General features: G+C 41.4%; 1 protein-coding gene across 3 annotated transcripts in view; it reads left to right on the forward strand.

The window, feature by feature from the left end:
- The window catches only part of CFAP74 (cilia and flagella associated protein 74), a 151,831-nt gene that overhangs the window by 120,954 nt on the left and 4,724 nt on the right, over positions 1 to 26,153 (forward strand). For all 3 annotated transcript variants that reach the window (XM_072155986.1, XM_072155988.1, XM_072155989.1), the window contains 10 exons: positions 5,903 to 6,048; positions 9,847 to 9,981; positions 13,619 to 13,728; positions 14,390 to 14,442; positions 16,882 to 17,004; positions 19,050 to 19,205; positions 20,511 to 20,637; positions 21,412 to 21,566; positions 22,785 to 22,905; positions 26,023 to 26,150. In XM_072155986.1, the coding sequence (XP_072012087.1) occupies positions 5,903 to 6,048; positions 9,847 to 9,981; positions 13,619 to 13,728; positions 14,390 to 14,442; positions 16,882 to 17,004; positions 19,050 to 19,205; positions 20,511 to 20,637; positions 21,412 to 21,566; positions 22,785 to 22,905; positions 26,023 to 26,150 (1,254 nt within the window). The remainder of the gene's footprint in view (positions 1 to 5,902; positions 6,049 to 9,846; positions 9,982 to 13,618; positions 13,729 to 14,389; positions 14,443 to 16,881; positions 17,005 to 19,049; positions 19,206 to 20,510; positions 20,638 to 21,411; positions 21,567 to 22,784; positions 22,906 to 26,022; positions 26,151 to 26,153) is intronic.

Consider the following 26,153-nt stretch of genomic DNA (forward strand, 5'->3'; position numbering starts at 1 on the left):
CTAGTATAAGCCAATGGTGGGAAATTCAGCTGCTACTCATTAACAAAATGTCCAAAGCAGGGTCCCCTCAAAGCACTTCCCCTAATTGTACAGTCCCTAGCATGGCCCCAATAGTTATGTCCCCAGTGCGGCCCCCCATTGTAATGTCCCCAGTGCGGCCCCCCCATTGTAATGTCCCCAGCGCAGCCCCCCCCTCATAGTAGTGTCCCCACCACAGCTCCCATAGTAATGTCCCCCTGTAGCCCCCATAGTTATGTCCCGTGCCCAACCCCTTTAAAAATAAAAAACTGTATACTCACCTCCAACACTCCTCTTCCCCAAAGTTTCCCGGCAGACGTCCAGAGGCACTTCTATGTGCGCTTCCAGTACGCACACACTATGTTGCGGCCAATTATGTGAGCACTGGCAGCGCATATAGAAGTGCCTCTGGCTGACTGCTGGGAAGCCATGGGGCGAAGTAGAACCTGGAGCCGCGGGGAGAAGAGGAGCGTCAGAGGTGGGCATGCAGCTCTTTATTCTAAGTTCTATTGGCCCAGGACTGGGTTCATCATGGCCCGGTCTTGGGCCACGGCCCTGGTTGTTGGAGACCACCGCTGTAAATGATTATAACTCTACACCCCCTGTTGTAGTTTTCCCAGTACAAGCCAGTGCCCCCACCCAGCCATGGGTAGGCTAGAAATAAGCTGTTATAAGAGATGTTTACTGAGAGGAAATGGAAAATCTCACATCAAAACCATGTTTCCCCTTATAAAGTCCGGTCTTTGTTTACCCAATTTTTTAGAGACCCCCACAAATATTATTATTATCTTTATATTAGTGGCCTCTTAATTGATTGCCAAGAGAGATAAAACTCCACTCAGGTGAATGTATCCTGGCTGACAACATTAAGAGTGGTCAGACACAGACAGGGGCTCATTTACTAAGGGTTGCGCTGCTCACTTTCGTAGGACTGTTCGTCTTTTTCAGGGATTGCATGGCTTGCACAAGTATTTAACAAGTGTCTGCACTGGGATTTTGATGCACTCGTCCCTTCTTGGCGCAGCTGCGCTGGCCACTATGTGACACAAATTAGGAGGTGTGCCGTCGGATTTAACATTCAAATTGTGTTGCAAGCCCATGCACTTACATGCACCACTAAAAAGATGGTGAACTTTGTCAGACCTGAGCAGGGAAGCGACACATGCAGGATATCGGGTGCATGATCTTAGTGAATCGCAGTACAGTGCATTATCATCGGACAATGCACTTTCGGTGAACTTCGGCAGTCAAGTATGTAAATGTGCCCCAAAGTTTTTGGGCAAAAAAAGTCACTGCAGTTGAGAAGCAATTTCCTGAACCAAGTTCAGAAGTTCTGGAACTAGAATCACATGTCCTTTATATTTCCCATACTTTTTGGATCTATTGCTAGCTTTGGCTCAAAAACCATATGACACTGTCAATGAAGCTGAAGTGTGTTAAAATATCCTTATGTTATTATTATGGTTATTTGGATAGTCCAGTGTATTTTACAGCACCATGGAGACATTGGCCCAGACCTATTAAAGTGTTTGCGCCAGTTTTCTGTCTGACTTTACACTGAAAAGAATGTGCAAACTGCTTGCACATGTATTTAACCCCTTCCCGACGCACACCATACTAGTATGGCGTGCGCCGGGTCCCGGTGCCAGTAAGTCTTTGCTGCAGATTGCACCAAAGACTTACTGGGTGTTTTCCCGCTGATCGCGGGCGGCAAGATGGCGGCAAGATCTTTTTAACCGCCGCCACCTTGCCGCCCGCGATCAGCGGGAAAACACCCAGTAAGTCTTTGGTGCAATCTGCAGCAAAAGGATCGCCGCTCCCCGTGATGTCATCAGGGAGCAGTGATCCATCGCCATGACAGCCTCGGGTCTTCCGAAGACACGAGGCTGACTCGTTTTATACAATCAAATGGCAGTTACCAGGTACCCATAATGCCCTTATGGTATGTTAAATGCAGTATTATCTGAATGTTTAGAGTGCGGTTACATGGGCATTTACATTGCGTTTAGAAATGCAATGCAAAAGTCGGGGGTGGGGTTCAGTCTGATCGTATTTGCATTTACATTGAAACACATGCGATCAGTAACGGTCACCAGTGATTTGCCAGGAGAAGTGCTGACAGTGTAGTATATGTATTGTAAAGGTTGTCCTGGTTATGTTAATATAAAATACTATACTAAATAGTATAATTTAGGGCTCATTTAGTCGGGTGTTTTTGATGTCCATATGCTATCCTTTTTTTCCGGAAGTCATATGGAACCACTGTTTCCTATGGGTCTGTTCACATATCCATTTTTTTCACAGATGTGCAGACAGTGAGAAAAAAATTGCAGCAAGCGTTATTTTGTCTCACATGTGAACCATGGACATCCAATGGGCGGCACATGCATGACATCCGTATGCAGAATATTTTTTCTCAAATGTTGCAACCAACTGGGCAGGCCAAGAAGTAGATTAGAAACCCATCAGCTTTTTTAGCTTATGTAAAAAAAAGGATGGCGTACGTATGTGCAGATGGGCAGCGGACACGCTTGTCTGCATGACCCCTTATTTTTTGTCTTTTTGTCATTTAATTTTAATGCTTAAAATATCATCATCATCAATCATCATCATCAATCATTATTAATACCAATCTTCATCATCAATATCCATCATCATCAATATCAATCATCATCATCATCAATTTCAATCATCATCAATAATAATTTCTGAGAAGATCCCTCTCCGTATACCAGTGCATTAAGCCTGTGTCACAGTGTAACAGTGAAGTTCTTAGTTACATAAAATTCTCCCATAGACAACCACTAAGCCCATAGAGGCTCTGTTTCTCTATGGCAGGTGGAGTGAGGAGGTTGTGGGTTCAAATCCCAGGCTGGGCAAAAATGTATTTAATTGAGTGTCTTAGGAATCCCTGGGAGGTGTAGAAACCATATATGGACAATTGAGGACATTACCCTGCTGACATGGCCCCTGCTCTGCCGCTGACCCGGCACATCTCTCAAAAGGATTCCCTGCCCGATGTCTGCAGATACAAGGAGTCTGTATCAGTATCGCACCTAACAGAAACCTGGTATTGAACCGTTCTGGCTTTGAAAGTATCGTAAAAGTACCAAGATTTCTATGCATCGTGCAACCCTAATAGGCACCACCCCTGGGGGAAGTTTAAAAACCAAAGACTAGTGGGAAGAAGAGGAACTACTTGGTCCTCTTCAACTTATAAGTATTCATGCCTCTGCTGGCACTTATTCCCTCCGCCTCCCTTCCTTTCACCTGCCCGAGACTCGGTGACATTAGGGAGGATGAGGGAACAAGAGCCAGCGGAGGCGTGAATAATAATAAGCCGGCATAGCACCGAACAGCTTGGATAATGCTCACAGGAGCACCCAAGCTTTATTTACATATTTTTATAAATTTATTTTCTCTGTATTTACAGATTTTTAGCATTACTGAAGATAGGATCCTGTTTCAGGATCATCCGTCGGCATGTAAGTCTGATTACCTAAAAACTAGCTGGGGCCTGGTAGATTCCCTTTAATGTTGAATGAAAATCTTGATGCAGGGAAACAATCACAATGATGATGCAAGGACTCTATGGGTATACATTTGCAAAGTTGCACATGTTTGCGGAAAAAAGTCTCATAGATCGTGTGCCCGATTTCCTTCTTGTGTCGCTTTACCGCTCAGGTCTGCCGGAGTTCACCTTCTTCTTCCCGGTGCTTGTAAGTGCTTTGCTTGCGACACAATTTAAAAAAAGAAAAAATTTGTGGAATCATTTTATATATCACTGTTTGTTTGTGCTGCCATCCTCTAGTAATGCCTACAAGGTAATTACTGACATTTATGAGTTTGCAGTTTGGTTAGGAATTTTGGATGCTTTCATTTCATATTCTTCAAATAAAATAATCAAGGGGTATTTATTTAGCCTTATGTATTATAAAAACATTGTCATACCTACTAAGGAGTAATAAGATAAATTGGTGGCAACCTCTGAAGCAGAGATGTCAGCAGTACATTATTCCGGAGGCAGGAAATAACATGGGATTAATTAACATCACCCAGTTGGGAGCTGGAATTATCAGGACTTGTGTTGAATGTCTCAGAATTGTCACAACATTCTCTACACTGGATTCTTATAATTACTTTGATCTTAATCCTTTGTGCAGATCAGTACATATAATACATTACCAGAATCTCTTGACAGACTCCCCCCTTTCATCTCTGCAGCTGTTTGTTAAAGCTAACATGAGTCATTTAAATGGGTAAAAATAGATGCATTTAATACATATTTATTTAAAGAGGCTGTTCAATTTACTTCATAGGTACAAGTATTCTTCAAGATATGTAAGGTCTTATACAGATGAAGGTTTTATGCCTATATAAAATCATTTATAGACTTGTTTAGAATCGGAAAACAGTAATGGCATTCGCCTTTAATGACACAATACAGAGATATCCTAACCATAAAGAATTACATTGTCTTGGGGTATCATATGAGGGGGCTCTACAAGGTACCTTTTTACATTGTCTTGGGGTATCATATGAGGGGGCTCTACAAGGTACCTTTAGGGATTCTATATGCTGTTCACATCAATTTATGATGCATAGTTACTTTTGCAGCATACCCTGAATTTATTCATTAGCATGCTATAGTACAGACCATAAATGGGGGCTACACATCCATTGATCCTCCCCCTTAAAGGGATTATTCAGGGACTTGGAAAAACTCACAACTCTTCCTTGTCTTTAGGTTGAAAAAAGGTACCCTGTTTGTGTAGCCCAATTTGTCAAGCTACTATATTGCTAATGTATTTTCATTAAGTGAGACAGTTTCTGCTGTAATATCTCCTGCCAAACTTCTGGGTAGTAGAAGGGATTTCTCTCCATATCTTTATCTCTCTCTGTCTACCTTGGGCCCTGCTTGAATCAATGCCTCCAGCCCCTCCCTATCCATGTCAATCCACAAATTGCAAAGAGATGAGTTAGGGAAAGCCAAGTGTCATAGCCTTGCAATCAGTCACCAAGTGAAGCACAGCCCTTATTAATACCCCCCCCCACAACATCTGGATGTGACATAACAAATCACCTAATTTATGTGACTGTGATAATCTGACAAAGGGGAAGTTAACATGAAGTTAAGACATAATGTACTGTAATAGCAAGTGGCCAAGGGATTGTACCTCCTGCATTACATAACCATGACTATACTGAAGAAGCCTGCAAGGACTGAAACGGCTTTTAATGGGTAGTTTATTTTAATAGCTTTCATTAGAGGAAATCTACCACCAGGATCAACAATTGTGAACCAAACACACTTACATGCTGGTGTGTGCCCCCTCTTGTAGGGTCCATTCTTCATGCTCACCTGCAAGTCAGTGTGCTTGGTTTACAATATTTGATCCTGGTGATTTCCTGGGATAACTACTTTTATTATAAAACATAACTTTTATTACCATAAAATAAACTGTGATTCAAGACAAACTATGAGTATGCCCTCAAATGGACCAAAAATTCAGTGGGTAAGATATAGCTTTTAATTTACTATATATCTTATGTGCTACTAAATGTAGTGTAATTCTTAGTATGTCAAACAAGACTGTGATCTTCACAGTTAAAGAGGACCTGTCACCCTAACAAATGCTCTAGGAGCTGCTTAATAATGTAAGCAGCTTATAGCCCTACCCCAGCTGTATCGAAAACTTCCAATAAAGCTAGCGAACATTGCCATAGCCTTGGAATGCCAAACCAAGCTTACAGGGCCCGGCATATTCATGGGGCGGCTCCCCTCTATGTAGTTTCTGATTTAATGTGAACATGATAAACATGCTTTCAATAAACCAGGATGATGGTATAAAAAATTCAAAGATTCTTCGTTATTCTGTTTCAGAGCAAAAAAGACAGAAGAGAAGTTTCTTCAAAGAAGGATAAGAGAAAACAACTTGCGTCTCCTAAGCAGGTTCAGAAGGAGGGCCCCCTGAAGTCGGTAGAGCAAACCTTGAAGGAGTTACCAAAGACAGAAGATATTAAAGTGGAGTAAGAATATCATCTATAATACAAACTATAATTCAAACATGGCTTCTAACGGCTAAAGGGGGTCCTGCAGTCATTACTGTCATCTTTACATGATAAACACTCCCATGTAAGTCTGCGTTTCCAACTTCTGATGTGGGAGTGGTTATCATGGAGGGGGACGTGCATACAGTAATGAGCTCACAGCCAGAAGCCAACAGGGAAGTCTGAGTTCTTCTGGAGGGTCACATGACTGCCAAGAAACATTATCAGGGTAAGTACCATATGGATGACCCTACTAGGGTCCTATACTTACCCTGTTAAAGTTCCTTATTAGTGTCCAACCTCTTTAACTCTTTACAGACAGTCCTAGGAACGTCTTGACACTTCAGGTTGTATTAATAAGTTACCTTTGCATTGCGTTTTGAAATACAATTCAAATGCATTGGGTAGGGACTTTGTTGGAACGCTTATGTGTTTCCACTGAAACACGAGTGATGGGGAATGAGTGTTAAGTGATTTGCATTTAAATTAGGCATGCCCTCCAGTGGAAAAAATATGCAATTAAGCATTTCAAAATCAAGGGAAATATGTTCTAGATAGGGAAACAGTTCATCATTTCACTTCCTTCCATTTCCATAAGCGTCCCACTGCTAATTACAGGAGAGAGAAGGAGTAGAAAAAAGACACGGAGAAGCTGCTTTATTTAATAAATTACTATTTTCTCCTGCACTATTTATTTCTAAAGAAAAAGTAATAAATAGTACAAAAATAAATAGTTTGACTAGAAAAAAACTGCCACAAACAGTTTCAAAATTCTGATGCATAGAACAAGGGAATAAAGGAGGCAGTCACCGCCCCTAATCCCGCTCCAGCGTTGTTCCGTTTGCAGCGTGGTCCGGCGTTTTCAATTGTACAACTCTGCAGTGTTTGTTAGCGTTATCAGAGGTTTCCGGTAGCACTAGCCTTGTAACATTGCGGCATATGCTGTAGCACTAGGAGCTGCTTACTTTCCTGGTGACAGGAAAGGATGATAGTCTTAACTACGGATGCAAGTTCTCAAGGTTGGGGAGCCCATCCGAGTATTTTCAGGGTCCCTGGGTTCACACAGTGACAAGGAGGTCATCAAATTTCAGGGAACTGGCTGCAGTCAGGGAGGCCTTAGCAGTTTCTCTCCCAGCTATCCGAAATCAGGATGTAAGGATAATGTCAGACAACCCATCAACATATTTACTCTGGCAGAACAACACCTAGTCTCTCTTTTAGCAGTACACATAAGAGATCAGGAGAATGTAGTGGCAGATTTCCTGAGCAGAACTGACCTAAAGCAGGGGGAATGGTGCCTGGACAGGAAGGTGTTCAGGGAGATGACAGATCTATGGGGTATACCAGAGATAGATTTATTCACCACCAGGAAGAACACGCAGTTGAAAACATTTTGTTCCCTGAATCCTCAAGACAGTCCATGGGCCTTAGACTCAGTGATATGGCAAATCAGACATGATTATGCTTTTCCTCCTCTGGTCCTCCCGAGAGTCCTGAAAAAAATCAGACTGGATCATACAAGGGTGATTCTGATTGACCAAAAGGGGGCTAAGAGGGCTTGGTTCTCAGTCCTGAGGGAGTTATCACTCACAGATCCTTGGATTCTACCAGATATCCCAAATATTCTAGAGCAGGGGCCAGTCTTCATCCTCAAAGCAACAGACTTCATCTGATGGCCTGGCTCTTGAAAGGATAATTCTTTCTAGGAAAGGTCTGTGAAACAAGGTAGTTTCTACATTACAAAATCTTAGAAAGGCCATAACTTTTAAGATATACTTTAGGATAAATTTTGCCAGGACCCAAATCTAGATCTAGAAAATGCTAACATGGCAAAAATCTTGGACTTTTTACATAGGGGATTGGATATGGGTCTGAAGCCAGCTACATTAAAGGTTCAGGTTTCAGCATTAGGTGCACGCTTAAAGGGGTATTCTCGTCTGGGCATTCACATCCAGATTAATTAATCTTCCATATATAAACATTTCTTCATTTAGATGTCAATAAAATTTTTTTACCTGTGTGAAGATAAATCTCACATAATATTAGTCTTATGGTCTCTTAGAAACAAGACTGTGTCCCTGGATATGACCACCTCTGCTGGAGGGATTACACAAAGAAACTAAAAGTTTTTGTATATGAAATGTCTGGGAGTTACTGCATATCCTACAGCCGTCCTGTGGTAATGATTGCTGAATCCATGTGGTCAGGCAGAGCTCAATAGCGCATGTCTGGCCATTGCTGCCAAAATGTGAGGTGGTCGTATCCGAGGAAGCTATCTCGGGACAACAGGGGACAACATGACTACATTTATGAGAAATTATCTTCACATTTTTTTTTAATAACATCCAATTGAAGAAATGTTTACATATGGCAAATGAATTAAATTAAATTTAAATGCCCAGATGGGAATACCCCTTTAAAGTGATCTTGTTAGTAGCTATCACATCAGCTAGCCGCATTGGGGAATTGTTGGCCCTATCTTGTAGAGCCCCTTATACGAGGGTCCTTGGGGATAGGGTTATTCTGCTCCCTGATCCTGCTTTCCTTCCAAAGATTGCATCTGATTTTCATTGATCTCAGGAGATAGTCCTACCCTCCTTCTGTGCAAATCTGGTATCTGATATGGAAAGAGTTCTACGGTCTGGATGTTAGAAGAGCTCTTTTAATGTACTTAAAAAAAAATTTCCTCCTGGGGAAAGTCGGACAATCTGGTTGTCTCATATGGTGTCTCCACTAGGGCAGTAGATACCTCCTGGGCTGAATTTAGAGAGGTTTCCGTAGACAAGATTTGTTGTGCAGGCACTTGGTTTATGTACTAGTAATTTTCTTTCCCTGAACCACGACAGCACCAGTTATTTCCCCCTTTTGTTTGTTACACTCTGGTGTACTTAGAATTATGCTTTGGTGATGGTTATTCACTAGGTGTGATGTGGGAGTGGTGAAACTATCCTGATGTTGGAAGTCTCAACAGATCTCTGGAAAAATACTGCGGTGGAGAAGGAGGTACAAAGTTTTATGGGCTGCGTTTCCTGTCCCTGGGGGCGGACCCCTCTCTCCGTTTGTGCTGTCTTGGTTCAAGGAAAGAAAATTACTGATACAGGCGGTCCCCTACTTAAGAACACCCAACTTACAGATGACCCCTAGTTACAAACGGACCTCCGGATGTTGGTAATTTACTGTACTTTATCCCCAGGCTAAAATGAACAGCTGTAACAGTTATCAAAGGTGTCAGCAATGAAGCCTTATTGTAGATTCTGGTTCTTAAGACAATCCAACATTTTTAAAATACAATTGTCACAGAGACAAAAATATTTTGGCTGTGGTTACAATTATAAAATATACAGTTCTGACTTACATACAAATTCAACTTAAGAACAAACCTACAGACCCTATCTGGTACGTAACCCGGGGACTGCCTGTACGTAATTGCCTAATTCGATTACAGACATAAGATTACAGAAACAACATAGATAGACCCCTGCACAAAGTCCGACATATTTGTGGCGCAAGTCGATTAAACTGAGTGCACCAAAAAAACCTGATGCACTCAGTTTAAGCGCAATTGGCACGTGCAGTTTGCCTCACTATTAATAAAAACTGTTCAATATGTATGGTCTCAAGCAAACGGGTCAAGTAGTGGGGCATTATTTTTATTTTATTGGGAAATAGTAATGTTTATTTTTTTAAATATTGATTCATTTTTGATGTTTTAAGAGAGTTATGATTTTAGTAAGATCGTCTTTAGATTTCTGAGGTCTTGCTTCTTATTTATTTCAGCTCTGATGAGTATGCAGCTGCCAGAGTCTCCATCTACCGAAGGTTTATGGGAAAGTTTAAAAAATATAAAATACCGTGTTTCATTGCTAGCTGTGATGTCAGTAAAAGGAGTGCCGAAGAAAGTTTAAATTTCAGGTACAAACTCTAAAATGGCACTGATAAATGTTGGCTGGAGTTCTCTCCACAGTTTTATACCCTACATACACAATCATAATCTATATGATGACTGCATTTTCCGAACATATAATGTCCATGTGATATATTTGCACAGCTTTGAATTCCTGGTCTGTCACTAAATATTAGATAGGGTTAGTAAACAGGGGTTGTACCAACTATTTGAGTTATCCCGTATCCACACAGTAGGGAATAGAAAGCTAATCGGCGAGGATCCAATTGCTTGGACCTACACTACACTATCTTTTCCATGTTTGCCCAGTCTTGCTTCCTTACTGTCTGTTTAAAGGGCACCTACCACCACAAATCTACCTATAAAGGTAGATCGGGTGGTAGGTGAATCAATGGGATGTGAGGATAGCCCTTTAAGGGCTAATCCTCACGTCCCCGCACTGTTTTGTAAACTTTTATTACCCTAATATGTTAATTTTATGCGGCTACTGGGGCGTGGAGTAGCCGCATCTGAGGTTACACGAGGCGGCTACTCCACGCCCCGATAGCCACATTACCCCTCCTACTTACCATGTTCGGCGCGCAGCTGCTCGTAGCTGCGCGCCCTCGTCCGCCGATCCTGCCGTCTGCGCATGCGCAGAACAGCAGGCCCGCGCCTGCGCGGTCACTGCTCTGAAGCCGGGGCTGCATAGACGCGGGCCTGCTGTTCTGCGCATGCGCAGACGGCAGGATCGGCGGACGAGGGCGCGCAGCTACGAGCAGCTGCGCGCCGAACATGGTGAGTAGGAGGGGTAATGTGGTTACCGGGGCGTGGAGTAGCCGCCTCGTGTAACCTCAGATACGGCTACTCCACGCCCCAGTAGCCGCATAAGTAAATTAACATATTAGGATAATAAAAGTTTACAAAACAGTGCGGGGACGTGAGGATTAGCCCTTAAAAGGGCTATCCTCACGTCCCATTGATTCACCTACCACCCGATCTACCTTTATAGGTAGATTTGTGGTGGTAGGTTTCCTTTAAGTCTTTGATAGAATTCTCCTTGCGTTTTACTGGCAGGGAGGCTACCCTTGATTCAGCTTAGAGCGGATGCAAGCACCGAGGGAGAAGGGGGAAATGGCAGCTCCATATATGTACTTGTACTACTTGGTCTATCAGTTGTATACGCCCGTTGGTGACAATGCACTAGCTGGGGCTCTCCTGTGTTCGTACGAAGCCCTTACTAGCTTCCTTTATAGATAAAAGTCTCCTACATCTGTCCTTATCCCACTGAGAGTGGTTGCGGTAAACTTGGGCCACGCTCAGGAGTTGGTGCAAACTGCTGTTCTCTCCCTCCCTTTGTGGAATATATGGAGTGGTGCGGGGATCAAATTTCTTGGTCAGCTTTTGTCCACAACAGTCCACATGTAGAACGCCTTTTAACAGGGCTCTCTTGAGCTGGAGGGAAGATCTTTCAGACCTATCGGGTGAGGACTGGCACACACTTGAATCATCTTTTTTTGATACTGTGGTGAGCGCTAGGGACTTCCTGACCCAGACAAAGTTCCTCCATAGTATCTACTATAGCCCTGTAAAACTCCACTACATGGAGTTATGGATAATGGCACTCGCTTCCGCTGTCAGGCTGCCAGTGGATCCTTTATTCATTGTGTATGGTCTTGCCATAGGGTTCAGTCATTTTGGGCCGCAGTAATGGAATTTCTACACTCTCATTTTGATACATCCAAGGTTCTGTCCCCAAAAGTGTGCCTCCTGGGTATAATCAATTATCTAAATCATGGTAATTATGACAGGATTTTTTGTACACTTGTTCTCATAAGGTGGTTGTGATGTCATGGAAGGAGCAAGACACTCCTACCATAAAGCGTACACTGTCCTTAAAAATTTGACCTAATTTGGGTAAGGTGGTGTAACACCCCGCATCTTGCAGTGATGGGGCACCATTTTTTGAGCACATTGACTTTGAAGCATTTGGGTGTATGAGGGCGAGCGTATGTATGAAAACATGTTTGTATGTATGTTGTTGGTGCATTTTGACAAGGTTTTTGTCATGGATGTGTTCTTTTAAAAAATGTTAAAAATGCATAAATAAACACTTTAAAAAAAAGGTTCAAGCAATAGGTCAGGTCACAGCAAAACACAACAGAATGTACATAATTTGAAGGAGCCAGGAAGATATAGGTAAGCAACATATAGGGTGACTGGTCACTGCCTCAGAATCTGAGTTTTGCAGAACTCTAGCACTCTCTTAGGACCCTGTGCATTTCCTGCTAATTTTTCTTTCACCCAACCCTCCATAGAGCATTACATACAGTAGTTCTGACACATTCTTTTCGAGCAATACAAGATATTAAATAAGTTTTCGGTATCTGTAAATTTATATATATGTCATGGGTGCAATGAACTTGCTCTGCTCATAGCAAACACATTGGGGGTCATTTACTAAGGGCCCGATACGCGTTTTCCCGACGTGTTACCCGAATATTTCCGATTTGCGCCGATTTCCCCTGAATTGCCCCGGGATTTTGTCGCATGCGATCGGATTGTGGCGCATCAGCGCCGCCATGCACGTGACGGAAATCGGGGGGCGTGGCCGAACAAAAACCCGACGGATTCGGAAAAAACGCCGCATTAAAAAAAAAAAAAATTTCGCGAAAATTGCACTTACCTTCACTCAGCCCGGCTCGGTGTATTCCAGTGCGTTCTGATGCTCTTCAGCGCAGCAGCGCCACCTGGTGGACGGCGGAGGAACTACCTTAATAAATCCCTGCAGGACCCGAATCCAGCACAGAGAACGCGCCGCTGGATCACGAATGGACCGGGTAAGTAAATCTGCCCCATTATATGTGAAGCTTTCTCATTTTGATTTTCAGGACTCAATACCCAATGATAATATAAATTATAAAAAAAATCAGGTATAGCAACCTGAAGCACATTTTTGTGCAACCTGATACTTTTAATATGAAAAAAACTGGTTAGGATGTAAATAAGGATCTCTTCATACTATTCTACCATTCTTCATACTATTAGGCTTTTTTCTTCAATCAATCGCTATTTTCAGGATCTCTGAATCACTCCTCAGCTCTTGGTCACCACCTTTGTCTTTCTGTACAGCTCCTCCCTCCTGCTCCTTCACAGAGGTCACAGCGTGATGAGCTGACATCAGTGGTAGAGGGAAGAGCAGTACAGGAGCACAAAGGTGGGGGCTGAGAGCTGAGGAGTGAGCAGCACAGACAAGTCACATGTTTTTTAAAAATTCAGACCAAAGCCAATTCCTATGACTACACAGATGATTCTGTCAGGGTGCAAGGTAAGTTATAAAACACATTCTATTGTAATGCAAATGCTTAGAGAAGGCATAAAGGCATCTGTGGAATTCAGCTGTAATTGGCTCCTGAAAACTGTATTTAGTGAAAATGAGGTCCCTGGTGACAGATTAGCTTTAAGGTTTCAGGTTTGGGTGGTAGACAACTATGCCAAGGGTCATAGGATGGCAGAGGCAGATCCCAGTTTCAAGCAGAGTTGCGGACAGTGCCAGGTAGCAGTCCTGTAGATCTGTGTAGATAGTAGTAGCAGCAGGACTGTGATAAGTAAATTTTCCAGCAAATAATATTTCTTTAAACTGCTTTTTGCCATGTGTTTCTACAGCCTGCACAACACCCTGTACCTCGAGCTTCACTGTCCTGCAGTAGCGCCGCCTTTGATTGTCAGTTCTGAAAACGGACGTCATCTCATCAGCTTCGGAGAGATTGCTATAGGTATTCAATCACTGGAATGAGGCAGATAGCAGTTAATGACTGTGCATTTCCTTACACTTCATTATAAAATGACCAAAGTAGCTTCATTTAACATTACTATCAACATTTTATTGATAGCTGCTGGCATCCTTCAATGAGTAAATTCCTAACAAGCCAGGCATTTTAAATGTGTATAAATTGCCCTATGCTGGCGTTTCTCCCATATTTTATATCATGGGTGAAGGAACGGGGGATGTATTTATCTGAAGTGCAGCGCTTCTACCATAGATTACTAAATTTAATGGATTCTCAAATTAAAAGCAACAAGCATAACTCTGAACGGCTCAATTACATTTTATGTTGGCATGTCATCGCTTTATTCCTCTACTTTTCTGCTGTGTTAACAAGGTTGTAATGGTTTTGACCATATTATATCCAATAGTAGGCAATTCATTAGCTGAATGAAATGCCAATATTAGTAATTATCAATAATTATTAACAACTAGCAGCCGCCATTAAAAAATCGTTAGTCCTCATGCAGATGGGCCGGAGGCTGTATAGAGTACTCCAAGATCTATTTCACTTTTTATGTGTGTTGACTTTCAGTGCTTCTAAAACTCAGTCCTTCTATAGTCCTTGATCATATTTGTCTGCTTGAAAGGTACTTTGTGTTTCTTTACAGGTCAAAGAGTCGTAAAGAGAGTAGCTTTACAAAACATTTCCTCTGAACCTGTGAAATATCCTTTAAAGAGAATGTACAGTATCACCTAGATATAGATTGTTAATCATTTAAACCACAAACCGAAATAAAGTTCAATAAAGGTGTTTTTAAAGGCTTTTACATGGAATATTGGAAACCCCCAGGGGTCAGCGGTAGGTAAAATAAAATGCCAACTTACCGCGCTGCTGTTCCTGGTTCCTTTATCGTTCTAGTATGTTGGGATTGAAGACAATTTATCCAATTAGTGGTTTCCTCGAACGAGGGAATAACCAGGAAGTCGACATGGAGCCAGTTCCTGACATCTGAAGAACTAAAAGGTCTTCTGTAGATGTAGACTTGCTCAGATCATTCAGTTTCTTCATGGAGTAGACAAATAATACTGCTGGAGACCCCAGTGCAGACAAATATTAATAATGGAGACCCCAGAGCAGACAAATAAAACTGGAGACCCCAGAACAGATAATAATAATAAGAGACCCCAGAAAATACTTCTTATCCTGGAGACCCCCAGAGCAGACAAATACTGGAAACACCTGAACAGACTAATAATACTGGAGACCCCCAGAGCAGACATAAAAAAAATACTTGACTGTTTCCTGGCTCTTCTTCTACTCCCTTTGCCACTTCAGCTCTTTCTGTCCTAACACTATGGGGGATATTTATCAGGGCTTCTAAACCAGAAAACTGGCATAGAATCCCTGAAATAGTCACAAATAGTTGTAGATCTGCCAAAACTTGAGATAACTTCCCCCTTTTTGTCGCCAATGGGGCATGGAGGGGAGTGAGGTGGAGGTGGGAGGCTGGCAGCAGAGTGGGCCAGCTCAAAAGCTGAAAGTTCACATGTTGCACAATATTTCTACAGCCGGTAGGACTTGGCACAGAAATAAACCCTGCACAGCAGTCCACCCCATAAATGATCATGACCTCATGATGTATCCAGCTGCACAGAAGGGGCTGCAACATTATCATATGCTGGTGCACAAGTGCCACCGTATGATAAATAGCCCCCTATGTGTGTGACTTTACTACAGGACCCAGAGCAGAACTTCACCCGGATCAGAAGAGGATTTCGGAGCAGGGACATAGAACATCTGACAATTTCTCACTGCTATGACACAATAATATGTGTCATAGCAGTGAGAAATTGTCAGATGTTCTATGTCCCTGCTCCGAAATCCAACGCTAGCATCATCACAGAGAGCAAAGTGGCACCTGGAGCAGTAGAGGACGGACTGGCAGCGGTGAGGATTTATCCCCTGTACTCGCTTCTTCCCAGCCTCCGGTACCAATGACCGCCGCGCCATCAGCGATGAAAGCGTTCGTTGGTCTCTGAAAGGCAGCAGGTTGCAGGCCGCAACTTGAGGCTAGACCAGCCACTGGTTGTGTACCCCAACTTTAAAACTTGTGCTACATCTCTGTTTTACAATACACATCTAGCTGCAGAATACTATGCGGAGGTAAATCTGAAGCCGACAGAATAATTTTCTGATAGCTTGGTCTCTAACCCTTCTCTGTTCCCTCCTGAATGATTTGGTAATACTTAAGTACAGAATATATTCAGTGGAGGAGAGAGAAGGGACTAGAGACCAAGCCCTCGGAGATTCTGAAATATCATTGTCAAAATGTTAAGCAAGATGCTGTTTTCTACATAGTGAAGACTAGGTACAAGAGGTCTCTATAGGCATAATAAATAAAAATATGAAATAACTGGAGCCAGAACCAGTCCATCTATTGAAAAGTTTTCAGGAGTATAGTTGTGAAATTTACTTGCATCCTCAGATGATGTTTTTTATATGCATGTAATATGAAGATAATAGAATTACCATATATACTTGAGTATAAGCCTGGTTTTTCAGCACAAAAAAAATGTGCTAAAAACCCAAACTCGGCTTATACTAAAGTAAAAAAAAAAAAAAAAAAAAAAAATATATATATATATATATATATATATATATATATATATATATCAAAACTCACCTTTCTGGCTTCCCCTTTCTGGCTATATAATGGGGCATGGGGATGGCTATATAATGGGGGATATGGGCTGGTAGGCTATATATTCTGGGGGGCAGGTCCTGGCTATATACTATGGGGCAGGGTTCGGCAGGCTATATACTGGGGCGGCTGTGACCAATGCATTTCCCACCCTCGGCTTATACTCAAGTCAATGAGTTTTCCCAGGTTTTGGTGTTAAAATTAGGGGCCTCGGCTTATACTTGGGTTGGCTTATACTCGAATATATGTAGATTTAATGATATATGGCTGTTAGACTGTAAATATGACATTGCATGGGGTACTTTAAATGGCTTTTAAAATTCAGCACTGCAAAGTGTTACTGCAACAGCTCAATTTTATGTTCGATACCAAAGCACTTGATGTATAAAAGTGTATTGCCTGTAAAAGTCTATGACTTGTTGTTGACATCTATTATGTTTCTTGACCCCTCATTCTCCAAGCCGCGTTTCTCTATTTTAAATCCCTGTGGTCCCTTTGTGTTGCTCAATCCTGTTGGTGTTGTGGAACCTGGAGCAAAGTGTCTTCTTCTCATTGCCTTTGCACCCGAGGAAGACAAAACTGTAAGTCTTCAGATAATTCTTATAACAAAATGTTGCAGAGTATTGTCTTTAACGTGGATGTTCTTACTGAAATACAGAGAGTCTTCTTCTATAATAAACCTCATAAACTTCTACCTTATAAATCTCAAAATTCATTGCATAGGTTTTGAATGCCTACCAATAGCCACCACCAGAGGGGACTTTGAGCTCATTTTACTCAGTGTTACTTGTCACATTATTAGAAAAAGTTGGACAAATAGGCTCATCTTAAAGGGGTATTCCCACTTTGGCAAATTAATATTATTATTGTTGTATGATGAAAAATAATAAAATTTTCCAATATACTTTCTTTATCACTTCCTCAGATTTTTCTAGATCTCTGCTTGCTGTTATTCTATAGAAAGCTTCTAAGTTTATTTCCAGTGGACAGAAATCTGACCACGGTCACACAGGTGCACGGCTCATTAGCATCATAGAAAGTAATCAGAGCTGTGCTAAAACGAGCCGTGCACAAATGTGTGACCATGGACAGATCTCTATTCACTGGAAATAAACAGAAGTTTTCTATAGAATGACAGCAAGCAGAGATCAAGAAAACTGTAAAGAATTGAGACAGAAAGTATATTGGAAATTTGTATAACTTTTTATTATTTAAACAAAATCAATCACTTGATAAAATGGGAACATCCCTTTAAGGAGTGGTGATGGATTTTTATGGGATCCAGGAAAATAACAAAAAATTGTATACTTACCGCTCTTCCAGCAATAGACAGGCCACACCCTACAAAGCTGAGGCCCCATATACGAACATAACCAGGGTGTCAGGTAGAGTTAAGTATACGTTGTTTGTTATTTTCACAAAACCCATGGCCCATAAAGTAAAATTTCCCCATGCTGAACAACCCCATTAAATGAAGCATATAACATGTTTTTTATCTCCTTTCCTCAGAATAGATGCTAAATGTCTACAACTCGATGTAAATGAAGCTATGATGCACATTCTTAACCTGTACAGTACTTCTTCTTCTTTTATGTTCAATGGAGTAATTAGTTTTGCCTATTCGTTATCGCCAGGGGCGATCAGGAAGACGGACCCTAGTGATCAGATATTTCCCTCCTTTTAGCCAACTCTAGTGGTGGCTGCAGGTAGCCAGAATGTGTAGAGAATTTGGAGTACTACATACGATATGCTGAAATTACAGATTTTGATACCTTAAAGGAAACCTACCACTTTAAAATGACCCTTCTGACCCACAAATACCTTAAGCTAGCTCAGGATGAGCTGATGCCGGACCATATTTTCAATTAAACCAGAAACCGCTGTATTTGTAGAAAAATTATTTTCTTGTGGTAGTAAAATCTCTCTTCGGCGCTTCTATAAGCGTCATACAGCGCGCACCCCGGACCCTGCTCCGCGATCACGCTCTCGTCAGCGCCGCTCCCGTCACTAATTTTGCTGTGCCCGAGAGCCGGTGACGTCACCGAGCTCTCGGGCACACTAGCGCATGCGCACCACCTCCTCCTGGCGCGTGGCGGCCGGATCCCATTGCGCATGGGCGAAGTATAGCGGCGAGCATAGTGGAGGTGGTCTTCTCGGTCTTCTCTCCGAAGCCTCGCGATACTACGAGGCTTCGGGACTTCGCCCATGCGCAATGGGATCCGGCCGCGACGCGCCGGGAGGAGGTGGTGCGCATGCGCTAGTGTGCCCGAGAGCTCGGTGACGTCACCGGCTCTCGGGCACAGCAAAATTAGTGACGGGAGCTTACAGAAGCGCCGAAGAGAGATTTTACTACCACAAGAAAATAATATTTCTACAAATACAGCGGTTTCTGGTTTAATTGAAAATATGGTCCGGCATCAGCTCATCCTGAGCTAGCTTAAGGTATTTGTGGGTCAGAAGGGTCATTTTAAAGTGGTAGGTTTCCTTTAAAACAGAAATGGCTAGATTGCTTATTTCAGCAAATAGGATTGGAAACATCTAGGGCTTAATGGGATGGTGTTTTGCATTGGGGGGGACTGCAATGCTGTGTCTTGCAATGCTGTATATTGATTTTGTATCCTTGTAGTTCTTCGAAAATCTCGAGGTGCACAACCGGCAAGCAACTCTAACTTTGGGAATTAAGGGGCGTGGTTTAGCTCCCTCCCTGTCCTGTTCACTGGAAACAGGAATTCTAGACATGGGATATGTTTTAGCTAAAGACAGCACTACATCAACATTTAAGGTAAAGTATTTTCTTGTCCGACATCATTATTTCATTATAACATCATTTACTGCGCAATCCCAGTAAACTAATAATTTGCAACCCTCTATAATCTCTCTTTTCCTGTGGGCAAATTTCCAAATGCCCCTTTTCATTTTACCTTCCCATATTTATATCCAAATTATGATGGCTCTTCACTTATAATGCCATCTTATGTGCCCCATCAACTAAAATTCCCCTATTGTATCAGCCCCAAGTTATAATGCCCCATACTTTTAGCCTCCCCTTAAAATGCCTTAAAATCATAATTAAACTTTATAAACTCCCATCATAAAAATCCCACTTTATTTTACCCCCTCACTTATACCTACATTTTTGTTGCTCCATGCTCCCTCATTGTATTAAAGGAAATTTGTCCTTGTTTTTTTTTTGAAAAAAAAAAAGGCTTTAAAATTATTCAAATGAGCCTGAGGGACACTGGGCTCCATAGATATTATTATAGACTGGAGCCCCTGAGGCTCGTTTGCATATTTTTTAAACCTTTTTTTTTTAAACAAGGGCATAAGAAGCTAAAAGAAGAGTATATCCTACCGGAAGGGGTGCATACCTGTAAGTCCATGTGCTTGGTTTACAATCCTTGATCTTGGGGTAGATTTCCTTTAAACACTCCGGGCGAGTTGTAGCCCAGGCCATACCTCCCTCCACCTGGGACAGCAGGCCAGACATAAAAGTTGGTTCGAGGTTTGCATAAGAAGTGATCTCCTGTTCATGGCAGGGGACCACTGCAGCGGTCACAAGCCTCACTTCATCCTACTCCCAGGATCATGTATTGCCATTTCAGATAAAGTTGTATGGCTGGATCAATTGAATGATCGTTCACCACTCTCTGTTTTTTTTATGTGCATCTCAACCTACAGCAATTGATTTATAACCTGAAGCAAAATCTACCTGTTTTTTTTTTGCTAATTATTTTGCTTTTTTCTAATTATTTTTTCAGCAAAACCACGAAGCTCACGGATGAAACTTGATATGTTTCTGCATCAGTGTAGTATTGTATTTCTTGTTTATCCTGTCACCGCCTTTGCTTTATTTACCAGGGAGAAATTCCCTGTTTGTTTTGCCTTATGGCAAAACGTATCTTCTGTAAATAAAAGTTGTTACAAAGTTATTTTGAATAAAGTTTTTTCTCAGTTGTTTTATGTAAGCTAATAAATAAAACGCCGTGGCCATTACTTTTTCCACTCATTGGGTTGTCAGTGTTATTTATTGTAGTTAAGTGTGTAGTATACCATTATGCCTTTATAATCCCATGTATTTTTCTTACAGCTACACAACACATCCAGGGTGCCCGTGAATTATTCCATCAAACTGCGGAGTCTTTCTGTGACCCAGTATGAAGAAATGCAAAAACTTCCAGATTTTATCACTTCACAGAAATCGGGCAGTTTTGTTGGTAAATGTCATTCCATAAAGGAGAATTCCAACACAATAGGGCACATTTACTTACCCGTCTCGTCGTGATCCCCGCTTTACGTTGTCCGATGAGGATTCGGATCTTCCGCGATTCACATAGCTCATGCGCCTGATTTCCTGCATCCGTCGCTTCCCCCACTGAGGTCCACCGGAGTTCACCTTCTTCTTCCCGGTGCATGTGAGTGCTGATCTTGCGACACAATTTTGTTTTTAAATTCCGCGGTTTGTCCCAATCAGTCGGGTTGTCCGACGTCCGGATTTGTGTCGCATGCAAGCCGGCGCCGATGCGTCACAATCCAATCGCGTGCGCCAAAAACCCGGGGCTATTCAGGGCAAAATGGTAAAAAGTCGGGAAACCCAACGAAAATGCGCTGTTCGGACCCTTAGTAAATGTGCCCCAGTATGATAAGATAGATAGATCACAGATAGATAGATCACAGATAGATAGATGGAAGATAGATGGATAGATATCCAGATAAAAAATAAGCAGTACTCCAAACTGCAAAGAATTCCAAAGAAAAAAGCTCATTAGCCAAAAAGTAGCATTCGAAATGAAACACCTTTTTTCTTAGAATTCTTTGTGGTTTGGAGTTTTACTTATATTTTCTTTGGATATTTTGGAGGGACCTTCGTTGCCCGGTCTCGGATTAGCATGTACCCATCCATTTTAAGGTTTGTAATTGTGCTGCTTAGAATTTTCTCTATGTAGATAGATAGCTTATTAATCCACATCAACTTTAACATCCTATTTCAGGCCCACAAAATTACAACGGACGTAGTGTTTTCAGTGTGTCTCCTGTAGAGGGCATCATCCAACCTGATAAAACACAAGACTTTACAGTGTCATTCTCCCCAGACCATGAGAGTGTGCTATACTCGGATATCCTCACGGTGGAGCTCTTTGGTAAGGTAAGAGAAACATCATTATAGATATTCTCTTCCTTTATTTCTATGGAGCACAAATAGATCTAGGTCATTTTCATTTTTATTAAAAGGGCCTAGACATAACAGATGTATCTATAAACTGAAAATATGTACACAATACACATTGGGCTATTACAGCTTGATACACTTCATCAAGTGCGTCCCAGTTTTCATCTTCAGTCTTCCTTTATTTTGTGGGACTGTTATTGTACTAATGTGAAATGACACATAAATGCGTAATGTCCCTGACACTGACCCAATTGCTGTTTAAGTAATCTCTGCCTTTATTATACACTGCTAATGCATTTCAGGTCACAATATAGTCATTTTTGGAACTACCTGTTCTAAGTACACTGCAGAGAGGACCCTTCAGCAAGATATTTAATATATACTCTCATTGGCGAAATATAATATGATAGCATTGTGGGATTACTACAAAAATTGTAGTCATGTAAATGCTTACTGTTGGGATCTTATTAGATGCCATAAGGGCAAATAGAAGGTCCCTCTGCTGGCTCTACTTTTGGGTAGTGTACCTCTTGGTAAGATATTGTTGACTGCTAGATATTCCTCTATTATTCACTGAAAGTTGAATTTGAGAGAGAGAATTGACTGCCAGCCCCCAATTGCCTTTGCTTGGAGATATTTCATGAACTGAAAAACCTGGACTCAACTGAAATCATATGATCTGTAGCAACTAATCCAACAATGATTAGATTGATTAGATTTAAGTATGGAAGCTTTATGCTGAGTGTTTCAATCCTGTAATTGTACTAACTGCTGTTTTTGAGTAAAACCCATCTGTTTACCTATAAATATAATCGCCACTTTTGCGCCAGAGATGAGTTTTTTTTAGAGGTTGGAAGCATACGGTCACATTAGACACCCTATTGTGGGCTAGAACAATGCTTTTGGTATCATGGTAAATTGTTTCAGGCTTGTAGTTCTGCATTCTATAGAACCAGAGATGCAAGTAGTAAAATATCATTGGGAATGTGGGTCATGAACAAAGTTCAGCTACGATCCTCCTGCATCATAAAGTTCTTCAACATAAAGAAAAAACTGCAATTTTCTCTAAACTGACAAATTTCTAAGAAATAAGACAGTCAGCCCTATACAAGATGTCTTCACATGTGGGAGCCTATACAACATGTTAAACTTGCTGTAGCTGCTTATTTTAGCATTTTTGATTTGTCTCTTCAGCACATTGAGCACACCATTCATTTGAAGGGAGCATCAAGAAACCACATAATGTTTATTGAGGGTGGTGATCCAATAGAAGTTCCCACTGAATCTCTCAGCAATGTTCCGGTAAATATAGAAGGTAAATATTGCCCCTAAAAAAAAAAACGTCCCTTTAGATTGCGTCTTATAAAAATGAAAATAAAAAGAGCAACATATCGTTCAAAGAACAAATAAAATGTTTAATACTTTTATCGCTATAGTAAGGGGGTGTGCGTAATTGTAAAATGTATGTGGGTAATGTGTGTGTATATATATATATATATATATATATATATATATATATATATATAGTTTGGACCAAAACTTGGACACACCTTCTCATTCAAAGAGTTTTCTGTATTTTCATGACTATAAAAATTGTAGATTCACACTGAAGGCATCAAAACTATGAATTACCACATGTGGAATTATATACTTAACAAAAAAGTGTGAAACAACTGAAAATATGTCTTAAATTCTTGGTTCTTCAAAGTAGCCACCTTTTGCTTTGATTACTGCTTTGCCTACTCTTGCCATTCTCTTGATGAGCTTGAAAAGGTCGTCACCTGAAATGGTCTCCCAACAGTCTTGAAGAAGTTCCCAGAGATGTTTATCACTTGTTGGCCCTTTTGCCTTCACTCTGTGGTCCAGCTCACCCCAAACCAACCCGATTGGTTCCAGGTCTGGTGACTGTGGAGGCCGGGTCATCTGGCGTAGCACCCCATCACTCTCCTTCTTGGTCAAATAGCCCTTATACAGCCTGGAGGTGTGTTTGGGGGTCATTGTCCTGTAGGAAAATAAATAATGGTCCAACTAAATGCAAACTGGATGGAATAGCAGCCGCTGTAAGACGCTGTGGTAACCATGCTGGTTCAGTATACCTTCAATTTTGAATAAATCCCCACACCTCCCCCTCCTTTCTTGGGCGATCCTCATGTGAGCCAATTTCTTTGTAGCGCTTGATGGTTTCTGCATCGGCACTTTCAAAGTTTTCCCACTTTTTCGGACTGACTGTAATTTTTAAAATAATGATGGCCACTAGTTTTTTTTTTACTTAATTTCTTTTTTCTAACCATTATACAAATTCTAACAGTCTATTCCGTAGGACTATCAGCTGTGTATCCACCTGACTTCTGCACAACACAACTGATGGTCACAACCCCATTTATAAGTTGTTATTTAAAATTTTGCTCCCCTTAGCAGAAAAATGCTGGTGACATAGACTGTAATGTAGAATTAAAATGCTACTGGCCCTTTAATCAGTCCGTTGATTTCCTCCGCGCGGAGCAGATACAGGACAGAAGATGGCCGCTGGTGTGTAGGATCTGAACTATTGCATGGGCACTTTGGAAGAAAATGGACCTTATTTTTTCTATTTTGGAGTTTTGCCAATCTTTATTTTTTGTATACTGATGGGCTGAGTCAAAGTCCTGGGCATTGCAACCACTTTTACATTTGTTGTGCTGCTTTTCTACTCTTTACTGTACTCTAAATATGTATATATATATATATATATATATATATATATATATATATATATAATATATTGTATGTCTGTATGTGTATTATGTATTTAGCTGTAGCAGCCAACTTGACACTCTAACTCACTTAACTTTTTCAATGGCATCGCATGCAGCGTGTTATCAGATTTGCTAAGTTTGCTATGTGTATTGTGTGTATCTGATATACAGTATAGTGGTACCATGCAGATGTCTGATACAGCAGCAACATGTTTGTGTGATGTATAGTTGTGCTATGCATGTGTGTGGTGAACATACTATTTTTGTATCCCTGTGTTATGTAGTAATACTACTTACAGTCTACACAGGGCAGCGAATAACTTTCTGTTCTGTGGAGCTCTTAGGCCCCTTCTACACTAGCGAGTGTGATGCGATGAACTCGCATCACACTCGCAACGCAAGCTGCCGGGAACGCACGGCCCGAACACTGCACCGCGGGAGTGAACTCAGCATGTCAGTTCACTCCCGCGGTGCAGGGTTCGTGCCGTGCGTTCCCGGCAGCTTGCGTTGCGAGTGTGATGCGAGTTCATCGCATCACACTCGCTAGTGTAGAAGGGGCCTTACAGCATGTGCTATGTGTTCCAGCTCTATAGTTGAGCTATTGAATAGAGTAGCAATATAAATTCTCATGATTAGTGGGGTACTAGTGGTGGGATTCCCACCTATACTGTGGATTGTGGAAAATATGTATTTCCCAAAATACCCTTTTAAAGGAAATCTACCATGAAAATCCATCAGGATAAACCAGGGGCACTTACTCATAGATCCAGGAACCGTGACTGTGGTAACCTTTTTATATTTGTTATCCATGGCCTCCTTCTAAAATCAACTTTTCAGATTATGCTAATGAGTCTAAAGGGCTCTGGTGGGTGTAGCATCACATTATGTTACAATGAGCAGAGCAGGTCTCTCCTCTCCCTGCAGGGAGGGAACAGGGGGAGTGTGTGACATGTTCTGCTCATTGTAACAACTTGTGAAACTGCAGCACTGAGGGACTTTGGTAACACCCCCTGAGAATCCTTCTGGCTTATTTGCATAATTTTAAAAGTTCATTTTAAAATCTAGAAGGCCTTGGATAACTAAATTAAAACGATTACCACAGTCACGGTACTCAGATCTATAAGTAAGTAGATTTTTATGGTAGATTTTCTTAAATGCAACTTTGCATAAACGCTACTAAACCCAAAAGGCCACCAATATATCCATTACTTTGAGCCTTAAGAACATATTAAAAATTGACTTTTGACTATAACTTGTTCATGTTATTTTACTAATGGAAACCCTTTTCACCACTGCTTTTCATCACAATGTATTAAACGTCATGCCAGGCGCTGCATAATTCATGTACTTTATACGTTCTGCTCTATATATTTCAATTCCCCAGCTGTCTTGGGACCGGTGGCATAAGTCTAATATCCCAATTGACGTCAATAGCAATCTCTGCCAGACATCACCTCTGAAGTGGCTGTGCGTGGAGCATATAGAAAAAAAAACATGTTTGCCCGAACCTGACGTCATGCTTGGTTTTTTTTTTTGCAAACACTTGACACTAGTAATATGTTGTTGCGCTGATACATAGCACTTAGCTTGTAGATTGAGCTTTAATGCACTGCTGCACCTGTCTACTACGAGCGCGCTCTGCAATTCAGCACTTGTGCATGCTACAATGACTTATTTAGCCATGTTTCCTTCTTAAGAATCAGATGAAGCATTGAGTTCACTAGTGGTGACCCTTCAGTGTACCCAGACGGAGGATGAAATGAGACCAGCTGTCAGAGAACTGTACATCGGCTGCATACGTACATTATTATCTTCCTCCAAAAAGGTA

Source organism: Engystomops pustulosus, chromosome 6, assembly GCF_040894005.1.
Source record: "Engystomops pustulosus chromosome 6, aEngPut4.maternal, whole genome shotgun sequence".
Lineage (NCBI taxonomy): Eukaryota > Metazoa > Chordata > Amphibia > Anura > Leptodactylidae > Engystomops > Engystomops pustulosus.